The sequence below is a fragment of the Grammomys surdaster genome, unplaced genomic scaffold (assembly GCF_004785775.1).
Source record: "Grammomys surdaster isolate TR1022 unplaced genomic scaffold, NIH_TR_1.0 126133, whole genome shotgun sequence".
NCBI lineage: Eukaryota > Metazoa > Chordata > Mammalia > Rodentia > Muridae > Grammomys > Grammomys surdaster.
In genome coordinates, this window is record NW_021620941.1 from 3438449 (window position 1) to 3449512 (window position 11064).

Genomic DNA, 11064 nt, shown 5'->3' on the forward strand with positions numbered 1-11064 from the left:
CCCCACACCAGCCAGCAAGAAATAACTGCTACATGATGTCATTCCAAATTGAAGTGGCTCACACAGGATGGCTAGACAGTGTCCAGATAGGCCAAGATCAAATCGGTATGGTCAGTCTAGGTTCAGTCAAGGGGCAGCTTGCTTCCCTCTTTTCTATAACACAGCAATGACAGAATCTACACCAAACGGTGCCGAGAGGCATCACCTCCTGTCAGTCAGGGTAAGATCCTGACAAATGCTGGCTGTGCACAGGACTGGCACCAGGGTCTGGTGATTTCTCACCTGTAAAATAGATGTGGGTTTTTTGCTTGATTTTTTTTTTCTATGATAGGGTCTCAAGTAGCCCAGGCTAGCCTTAGCTCTTCACCAGCTCTCTCTCTCTTTTTTTTTTTTACTTTGTTTTTTAAAGGCAGGTAACTTTTTTTTTAGATTTATTTATTTATTTTATGTATATGAGTACACCATTACTGTCTTCAGACATACCAGATGAGGGCATCAGACCCCATTACAGATGGTTGTGAGCCACCATGTGGTTGCCGGGAATTGAACTCAGGACCTCTGGAAGAGCAGTCGGTGCTCTTAACCACTGAGCCGTATCTCCAGGCCCCACCATCTCTTGAGTAGCGATTTTATGCAGTGCTGAGGATCAAACCTGAGTCCTCATGGTTGCTAGGTAAGTGCTCTCCCCACTGAGCCACACACTCAGTCCCAGATGTACAGCTCTTGACTACAGTCAAATCCCAAAGCATGCTTGGACTCATGGCTCTCCTTCCACCTCAGTCTTCTTTCTGGTTCTCTGACCCCTACCTCTGACTGTGTCATCACAGTGTCTCTCGGCTTGGGTTCCAATCCCTGTCTCTCTCCTCTCCACGTGTCTAAGGAAGCAGCTCCCTTCTGCTCTGCTGAATTCTCTGTTCCAGCAGTGACATGGGCTGATGGAGAGAAGGAAACAGCAGGCCACATATTGATTCCAGATGTGGCCCTCTCCCAGCCCTCTCCAGCAATTTAATTAAGTTCCCCAGACAGCCAGGAGAGGTTCTTAATGATCAGATTTCCCGGCTCCCTCCTCCCGCAGCCATGGGCCCACTGTCTCCCTGACGGATGGCTATGGCGACGGGTCCTTCCTGCCCTGAGTCAGCTTTGCCAACAGGGTTAGAGTACAGGTCTTCCCAGGAGCAATCACCTCTGGCCCCAAATTCTGTCCATCCCTCCTTCCCCTACCTCCAGGGGTCCAAGCCCTCATGCTGGCTCTTGGCAGGCTCGGTCAGGCTCTGCTGAGCAGCCAGAGGGTGCCAGCAGGCCTCTCTTCTGAGCACTACAACTACCCCCCACCCATACCCTGCGCCTGCCAGAGCTTGAGGCCAAGTAGGCACCAGTGAGCCTCTGCGATGGGGAACCTCTGGGGCCAGGACTCTGAGCCCACTCATCTGCCACCAGTGGAGTAAGCCTCAGCCTCCTGGGCATATCCTCAAGTCCTCTGTGCAGTGCAGATGTCCAGAGTCACGCAGAGGTGGAGGTGACTTGGTATTTAGGCAGATCTTTGGGGGACAGGTCTGGGCCATGTTTGTCAGTTTATTTCCACACACAGAACTGGAAGTCACAGTCAGCATGCTAATCTGGCTGGCCCTGAAGGACCCTGAAAGGAAACTAACCAATCTTCTGATCCACCCATTGTTTGGACAGATAGGCCTTCAGGCAGAGCCCAGGCCCAGAGTCCTTGCTGTCCTCTGGCCAGGTCCCTGGGCCTCTATGCACTTCACCCCTGTTCTCCTGGGCTTCTGGGCCCCTGGGGATACAGCAGTGGGTGAATTACAGGCCTGTTATTTGTCTGGAGATGAGAAAGATGCCATGGGGCCACCTCTCAGTACACACATCATGGTCCCAGACTGCCCACCAGGGAACTAGCCCAGGCCCAGGTCAGCCCTAAGTGACCCCAAGCGCCATGCTGTGACCTGAACTATAGACCATTTGCAGGGGCTAGAAGGGAGAGCAACTGAAGCCAGACTGGTGTCTCCCCGAGAGAGGGGCTCTGGGCAGATGTCCCAGGAGAGGGGTAGGAAAGCCTTTCTCACTCAGCTCCCAGTGCCTCAGTTTCCCTAAGAGGGAACTTATAAATTAGGGCCTTCTGTCTCCTGCACTAGAACTAGAGCTGAACAGGAACTAAGAGGAGCCTGCCACTCAGTGCCATGAGGCCGTCATAAGGGTGGGGAGTAGGAACAGAAAGGAGTGGTTCAGAGGGTGGTGACCCATTGCAGCACTTCAGAAATAGGCTGAGCTCACTGGCTCGGAGCCTCAGTCCCCACACATGCCCAAAGACTGAGCTCAGATCTGTCCTGCATGATGGAACAGCCTGTAGTGGCAGCCATGACTTCCAAATATCTCACTTGACGGACCGTAAGGCTCCAGTTATGTACCAACCCCAGACGAAGGGTGTGGAGGGAAACCAGGGTGCGGAAAAGGGAACTATTCCCAATTCCCCACCCAGGGCCTCCTGAGGGCTGGCTGGCTAAGGACCAGTCTCCTGTGAGTGGCATGAAGGACCTGGGACAGGGCCAAGGCACCACCTGTCTCGGCAGCTGCCCTCCCCAGGCACAGGTGACAGAGAGCTAGTGAAAGAAAATGAACTATATGTTGTGTCTGAGGAAGTGAGCCGGTGTGTGTCTGTGTGTGCGTGTGTGCGTACACATATGTGTGTGTGTGGAGGGGGCACGGCTGGTGTGTGTCTGTGTGTGTGTGTGTGTCTGTGTGTGTGTGTGTGTCTGTGTCTGTGTGTGCCAATGGTGGAGCAGGTGTGAACACCAGAAAACATGTGTTCGTGTGAGACAGAAACAGGACAGAGAGACTGTCCGCTGGAGCGTGGCTGACTCCACGGAAGTCAAGCCAGGCTCTAGGCCTACATCCCTGCAGGGGTGGTGGTGGAGGGGGGCTCATCAGACAAACCTGCAGAGCTCACCTCTCACTCAGCCTCCATCTCCTGGGCCCTGTGTCTGTGTGTGTGTGAGTGTGTGTGTGTGTGTGTCCATCTGTCTGCCTGTCTTCCCAAGGACCAATGAGGAACCAGTCCACTCTCAGACCAAGGCTACAGTGGCTATTAGAGGCCTTTCTCCCTCCCCAGGGCTGGTGAGTTGACTGAGGGTTATCACAGCTGGCTTGGGGAAGCAGGAGTTCAGGAGCACTTAGGAAGTGACCTTGGCGGGGGTGCTGACTGACAGAGTCTGGAACAGGGAACAAGGGCTACACTGCTGGACCGACCTTCAGCCTCAGATATAGGAGGTGCACACAGGCCATTGCTTACCCTCGGCTCTTGTCCAGCTTCAGGTCTCTAGTAGGACATAGTCACTGCAGAAAAGGAGAGAAATCCATACAAGTCCAAAGCAGGGTGGGCCAGGGAGACGGCTCAGTGGATAAAGGAGCTTGCTGCTCGAGCTGAAGGTCTGAGTTCAGTCCCCAGGACCCACATGGTTGGAGGAACCAACTTCCTAAAGTTGTCCTCTGATGTCTGGCTGGCCTGGAACTCAATATATAGTCCAGGATGGGCTTGAACACATAATGTCCATTTGTCTCTGCCTCCTGAGTGTTGGGGTTGAAGGTGTGGTAGTCATTGTTGTCACTGTTTATGGACACATAGAGAGGCTGCCCACCTCTTCTCATGCTTGTTGACTTTGCCTGTGACTCACCTATGCATGTCCTGTGCCTATATCCTGTAGGAAATTTTTACTGTTTTATTGATTTTTGAAAGTTCTTTATATATTAAGGTTAACTCTGTATATTATTCAGTGTAACCCCTAAATTCCCCTAGAGGAGGAGGAGGCACAGACTTTTTCAGGGTCTGAGCACTGTGTGTTTGTCCCTCATTGGGCTAAGAGGCTGGAGTTGAGTGGCAGGATGGGACTTGTCTGGTCAGGCAGAGGGGGAGTAGTGGTGGTGAGGAAAAGAGAGGGAAGGGTCAGAGCTGAAGGCAGGGGCTCTGAATGACAACTTTAATGGAAGGCAGATGGAGGAAACAGGACCCCTTGCTGACAAGAGGGGTCAAGGGGCATAGGGCTTTCTAAAGACAGGAGCCTGGGTGACTGGCTGGCAGTGGAGCCTGGCTCCTCTGTGAGATGCCTAAGGGCTACGAAATGGCAAAGGTCAATCCCTCCCTCCTGCAAGTCTAGACCCTCTAAAGACCCAAAGGCAGAGGAGCTGAAGGGACTCTCCGAGTCCCTGGACGATTATATGTAGAGAGGGCAGGTAGACTGGCTGACAGTCTACCCTGCCGTGCTTCACTGGGCAAGCTCCGAAACCGCCTGAGCCAGATTCCTCCTGCTAGTGAAAAGGAAAAAAATGTTATTTATCTAATAGGTCTTAACAGAATCAGTGTGAAGAGTGCTTAGCCTGGTGCTGGGACCGGAGGAGGGCTCCAATAGATGCAAGTTAAGTTAACTCTTATGTGTTCTACATGTGTTTACATTAAGAATGCCATGTATACACACATGCCGTGTGTGTGTGTGTGTGTGTGTGTGTGTAGGTCAGAGGACAACCTATAGGAGTCCGTTCTCTCCCTCTGCCATAGATCCTAAAGATTGAACTCAGGTGGCAAGCCTCCACCTTCTGAGCCATCTCAGCAGCCCAGTTCTTACTCTGTCCCCCCCCCCCTCAGCCATTGGTGACATCAAGATGCCTTTCACTGGACCTAGGCCTGTGAGAGCTGAGCAGACGATCAAGTTACAGGCGACCACTGGCAGGAGGGACGGCTCAGCCATTAAAGGCTGCAACCAAAAAATATAAGTGAAGACATTGAGGCCAAGGCCAGAAGGGCCACGTCTGGGCTCATCTGTTACACGGGGCTTGTATTCTGCCGAGTTCCACTGAAGCTCTAGTCTGAGGACCTTCAAAGTGACCTTATTTGGAAGAAGGGTCTTAGAGATTTCAGGAGGTAAAATTACTGCCATTCTGGATCAGGGCAGCTTCCAAATCCAAGGGTTGGAGCCACTGAGGAAAGAAGGAGTGACCTGAAAAAGGCACAGACCCGAAGCAGGAAGCCACGATGTCCAGTCTACATGGTGCTGAGTATAAAACTCAAGGCTCCGTGCATGCCACCCAAGCCTTCTCTCGGCTGAGCCACTCCCCAGGTTCCTAAATGCAATTTTTTTTTCATGAATATGGATGTTTTGCCTGCATGAACGTCTGTGCACCACTTTTGTGCCTAATGCCCATAGAGTCCAGAAGAGGGCATCAGATCCCCTTGGACTAGAGTTATGGATGGCTGTGAGCCACCATGAGGGTGTTGGAAGCTGAACCGGCCACCCTCCACCCCACTCCTTTCCCCTTTCGGAGATAGGATCTCACAATGTAGTCCTGGCTGGCTAAGAACAGAACCTAGGTCCTTTGAAAGAGCAGCAAGTGTTCTTAACTGCTGAACCATCTCTCCAGCCCCTGCCAGACTTTTCCCCCATTATTCCCTAAACAACCCAATAAAACAATTACCAACCTGGTATTTACTCTGTTCAGTGTAGAGTCAACTAGAGCTAATATAGTCACAAGAGGAGTTCGAGTGTAGCCATGCTGTGTAAGATCCTTGAATGCCCACGGGTTTGGTGTCCTGGGGCATCCCGGAGCCAAGCCTGCAATCTCAATACTCGAGAAATGGAGGCAGGAAGGCTCGGGAGTACAATGTCAGTCTCATTCTGAGAGTTCAAGGCCAGCTCAGGCTACCAGAGATTCTGTCTTAAAGCAAACAAGAAACTTTGTTCCGAACCAGTAATTCTGGGGCAGATGGCAGGTGCCAAGCAAGAAGACCACAAGCCCCAGTAAGGGACTGGAGCCCCGGCTATGATGATGCAGCCTCAGGACCTCCACATATCTGGCCTTTCTACAGTCATCAGGGCCTTGCTGCAGGACTCAAAGTTTCAGCCACTCAAATTTGTGTAGGAGGAAGCTACCTGGTACAGTCCTTTCTGCTAAGTCTCAGCTGCCTCTCTGCTCAGGGTCTAGACAAGTGATATTATGCCAATTTTACAGACCAGGACATGAAGATTCACTGAGTCCCTCCAAGGAAAAAGGGGAAAGTGGGCAGCCTGTTTGGCCGGGGGTCAAGGGACAACAGAGAATAAGGAACTGTTCCCAGTGTCTGTGGGGAAGAGTTGGAGTACAAGGTCCTCATCGCGCCCTTCAGTCTACAGTGGAGAGACTGAGGTGGTTGCAGCCCTTCCTTAGAGAGTGGCTAAAGTCCAGTAGGCTGCAAAAAGCAGTGTTCAGGCTCTGAACGGGGCCTGTGTCACCTCGGGCGGGAGCGTGGCGGGGCCACACGCCCCCTCGGAGCTCGGACGCCCTCCAGCGGCCTCGCGGGGAATTTCAGGGCAGGGCGGAGCCGGGCAGGTCTTCCTCGGCGGCAGGGGGCAGTGTGACTGCACATGCGTCCTCACAGGCCCACAGGTCCGGAAGTAGGAGTGGTTGGTAACTTCCGGTGCGGAACTGCGGCCTGGGAGGAGGATTGCTCACCGGCGCGGGGTCTGAACCGGTAGATCGGGAGGTGGTGGCGAGTGGGCGTCGGGACACGCGGCCGACGCCATGCCGTTCCTGCACGGCTTCCGCAGGATCATCTTCGAGTACCAGCCCCTGGTGGACGCTATCCTGGGCGCCCTGGGCATCCAGGATCTGGAGCGGCAGGAGCACCTGGACGAGTGAGTCGCCGCGGTCCCCTGTGGTTGTCGCGGCGAGAGCGGGAGCTGCATGGCTGCGAGCTCGAGTGCCAACCTGAGGCAGGCTCCCAGCGTCTTGCAGGGTAGTGGGCCTGGGTCTCGACTCCGCTCCCCGTGCATGGATGCCGGAGGAGACGTCCTGGCTGCGGCCGACAGCGCTCTCTGCAGACAGCAGGTCTCTCCGAGAGCCTGTGGGGAAACCAGCTGGTGTGGTCCCTGTGCAGACTTCCTTGGGAACTCGGAGCGCTACGCCTTCGGAGTGCTTGTGCCACAGACAGGCGCGCACACAGACCAACATCTTGGTGTGGGATGCCCGGAGTAGGGTGGGGCAGAGGAATTGGGAGAGCGTTGGGAGAGTCATGAGCCGGAATTGCAGAATTATCAGCCTCACCAAGGATGTCTTTTCTGGACACATCAGCTCTTTCCTCTGCGGCCTACTCTGTAAATGCAGTGCCAGGCGTTTTTCAGAACTCGGAGGCGGGGCCGCAGGGCTACACAACAAGGCGCTACTGCCCTCCCTTGGCGGAGCCTAGCATATTCAGGAGGGCTGCTCCAGATAAGCGTTTTGTGTCCGGGCGGTGGTTGGATCTTGGGTCCCACCTGTTGCAAGAGGTCTGGTGGGTGAGATTAGGGAGACGGGCAAGTGAGGAGCCTCGAGGTGACTCTAAAGGTGGTGTTCTGGCCGTTGTCAGAGCCCAAGAAGCACTTAGTAGGTAGTTTTGTCTAGGAAGGGTGAAAGCTTTAGAGCCACCCTTAAGGGGTTGTGAGAGACGGCTGACAGCTTGCCCTCTGATAGCAAGCTGAAGGACGGCTTTGAAATCACTTCATGCTTTTGACCAAGAGTTGTGCCCCACAGAGCATGGGCTCTTTGTGTGGGTGATTGTGGAAGGGCATACAGGCTGGGACCAGTGGTCCCCGAGAGTCCCACTTTCTCTGTTCTGCCTCTTGGTCCATAGTTACGCTTCCAGCGAGGAGAGCCGGATCCTGGTTCTTACTGAGCTGCTGGAGCAGAAGGCTCACTCTCCATTCTACCAGGAAGGTGTGAGCAATGCTTTGCTCAAGATGGCTGAGCTGGGCCTGACCCGGGCAGCCGCTGTCCTTCTGCAGAGTGGAGCCAACCTCAACTTTGAAGGTCAGCTGCATCCTGAGGATGGGGGTGGGGTAAGCAGGGCTAGACATCCAGGCTTGGCCTCGGCTCTCCCTCTTGTCTTTGAGGTGACTTTCTTTGTTCTTTTCCTTTGGGTGGCCTTCTGGGGGCTCTTAGCACCTCTCACACGTCTTCCAGACCAATCGTTCTAACCATGGAGAAATTACACTGGCAGTGCCCAGGGCTAAGGAAAGGTGATTTCCTGAACTCTGAGCTGTCCTGCAGGTTTTGCTCTGGCCCTAGAGGTGGGAAGATAAAACCACACTAGGCATAAGTTACAGCACGATGCATAGGGTCCTTAGGTGTCAGGGATGATTAAGGGCCAGCCACCTGTCTTGCCATTGGCTGTCACCCCAGGAGACAGGTAGACAGATAGGACTGCCTGTGAGCCAGTGGGGGCCAGTGCTGACCCACACATAGGCCTTCGTGTCGGTCATTGGAACGCAGGCTCAGAGGCTGCAGGGAACTTGCAAGCTGCTGACGGGGGAGGAGAGGGTGTTCCAGAGCCCACCCACATGGTCAGATGGCCTGGCTGTGTGACTTATTGGGAAGCTGAGGCAGAAGGATCTCTAGTGACCCTGGGCTACCTAGCAAGGTCAGGGCCGCCAGGTGGGACCCTGACTCAAGAAAGCAGAGGCTGTGCTGCCGAGCTTGAGCAGCCGCTCTGCATTCTCCTCAGGAACAGCCCTGGGGGAGTAAACAGGAAGTCCAGCCAGTATAGGCAACACACAGGACTTCATCTTCATACTTCAGGTGGGAGTGCTGGGGAGAGGCTCTAATGCTAGGTCCGGAACCTTCGAGAACAGACTAACCTGAACTTCTTTGCCTTCAGACCCTGTTACCTACTACACAGCCCTGCACATCGCTGTCCTGAGAAACCAGCCTGACATGGTAGAGCTGCTGGTGCGCCATGGGGCTGACATCAACAGGCGGGACCGGGTAAGTCTTGGGCATGTTTGGTAGGTTTACCAATGAGCCTTTGCAGCCCCAGGCAATATGGCTACTGTCTGTCCCCTTGGCTCAGATCCATGAAAGCAGCCCCTTAGATCTGGCCAGTGAGGAACCGGAACGCCTGCCCTGCCTGCAGCGCCTCCTGGATCTTGGAGCAGATGTCAATGCAGCCGACAAGAACGGTAAGAGAGACGCTGAGAAGTTAAGAGGTTCTTCCAGGGGACCCACTTCAATTCCCAGCACCTATATGGCAGACCACAACTGTCTTTAACTGCAGTTCCAGGAAATCTCATGACATCATATGGTACACAAAAATACATTGTGCAGACAGAGCACTCATACATAAAATAATAAAAATTAAGTGTCATGGTGGGAGACTGGCCATCCCTGGGGCTGGATATCTGTTAAGGGTTCAGGGAAGACAGGTAAGTGTCTGGGTGCTGGCCCCAGTCAATGACATAGCCATGGCTGGCACACAGGCAGAGGATGCCAGTGTGCCCGAGTCCAGCACCCAGAGGCTCTGGAGAGAGTGCGGTCACTGTCTGCACACTGTCCCAGGAGGCATCTTTAAGAGGTGAGTACACCCAGCATCTGTGTGCGGATGCAGACAGGTCTTGCTTGGCCCTCTTGTTCCTATTTTTGTGTGGGTGAAATCAAGCCAGCAGCTCTTCCCTCAGCCCTGAGAATCCTGCTTCCGCCCACCTCTGGACCTCATCCTCCCTCTACTTTGTAGGGAAGACAGCGCTGTTGCATGCTCTGGCCAGCAGCGACGGAGTGCAGATCCACAACACAGACAACATCCGGCTCCTCCTGGAGGGAGGTGAGGGTCCCCATCTGCCCACACTGCAGCTGCTGCTTCACCCCCACCACCACCACCACTGTTTGCTAAGGGCTGCTGGTCCTCTCTCATTTCTGTTCCCATGGCTCTTCCAGGGGCAGATGTCAAGGCCACCACCAAAGATGGGGACACTGTATTCACATGCATCATCTTCCTGCTTGGCGAGACCGTCTGTGGGGACAAGGAGGAGGCCCCAATGATCAACCGCTTCTGCTTCCAAGTCACACAGCTTTTGCTGGCCCATGGTGCTGACCCCAGTGAGTGCCCGGCCCACGAGTCCCTCACACACATTTGCCTCCAGAGCTTCAAGCTGCACTTCCCGCTCCTGCGCTTCCTGCTGGAGTCGGGGGCAGCCTACAACTGCTCCCTGCATGGAGCATCCTGCTGGTCTGGCTTCAGCCTCATTTTTGAGAGGCTCTGCTCGCACCCAGGCTGTGCCGAGGATGACAGCCATGTTGAGCTTCTGCATAAGGCTGAGGCTGTGCTGGACCTCATGGTAACTAGCTCCCAGAGGCTGCAGCTGCCTGAGAACTTCACTATCCACCCAGTGGGTAGCTTGGCAGGAAAGATCCAGGCCCTTCATGCTTCCCTGAGGCAGCTTGAGAGCTACCCGCCACCTCTCAAACACCTGTGCCGGGTGTCCATCCGGCTGTACCTTCGACCATGGCCTGTGGACACCAAGGTCAAAGCGCTGCCCTTGCCTGATAGGCTCAAGTGGTACCTGCTGAGTGCACACAGTGGGACAGAAGACACTTGCTGATGTACCCCAGGATGGAATGATCTGGGGTAGCTGGAGCCAACCTGAGGGTAGACCTAGTACCTGTGACGGCCTTTTACTGCTATGAAACCACTAGGGTGGTGTCCTGGAGGCCAAAGGCATGGCTGCCTCCAGGGAAATTCCCAAATCCCTCTCAGTATTTCACAATTTGAGGGGCCAGTGCAAACAGGATGCTACTGCCCTCTATATTAGGAGCTGACCAGGCCATTTGCAGGGAACTAGGGGCCAGGCCCCTCAGAACCCCAGCAGCTGTGGTTGGTCCCATGGGGGAGGCATATGCCTGGGTTTTTTCCAGGGCCAGTGCCAAATATCCTGAGCCATCTATTTAGGCCCTACCTAGTCTGCTGCCTCGGGTCTCACTATGCCTTTGAGGAGCTGGAGACAGAACTGAGACCACCACAGGCTAGTCTTCTGGGTCTGCCCAATCCTGTGGTTGGTGGTAGCTCTGCTCATGCCACACCCAGGTCTCGGGGATGGTGCCTTCTGTTTAAAGGCATCACAAGCACAGCAGGATTTGAGGGGTTCCCCAGACGACACGGCTGGGGCCAGAAGCTGGCTCTACTCTAGTGTCCGCCCTTACAAGACCTTCCCAGTCAGCTTGGCTTTTGGGTTGTATGAATGCCTTTGGGAATGAGCAGAGATGATTAAATATATTTATAATGTTAAA

The 11064-nt window shown here is 54.2% G+C and overlaps 1 protein-coding gene across 2 annotated transcripts; it reads left to right on the top strand.

Moving 5' to 3' along the window:
• The first annotated feature begins 6460 nt into the window (after positions 1-6460).
• Asb6 (ankyrin repeat and SOCS box containing 6) lies at positions 6461-11064 on the top strand. 2 transcript variants are annotated; one of them, XM_028757060.1, is made up of 6 exons: positions 6461-6665; positions 7640-7815; positions 8663-8769; positions 8855-8963; positions 9515-9601; positions 9715-11064. In XM_028757060.1, the coding sequence occupies exons 1-6, from the start codon at positions 6553-6555 to the stop codon at positions 10377-10379; spliced, it is 1257 nt and encodes a 418-aa protein (XP_028612893.1). In that variant the 5' UTR covers positions 6461-6552; the 3' UTR covers positions 10380-11064. The 2 variants fall into 2 exon arrangements, with proteins under 2 accessions (XP_028612893.1, XP_028612894.1); XM_028757061.1 differs by lacking the exon at positions 8855-8963 and having other exon boundaries at positions 9715-9819.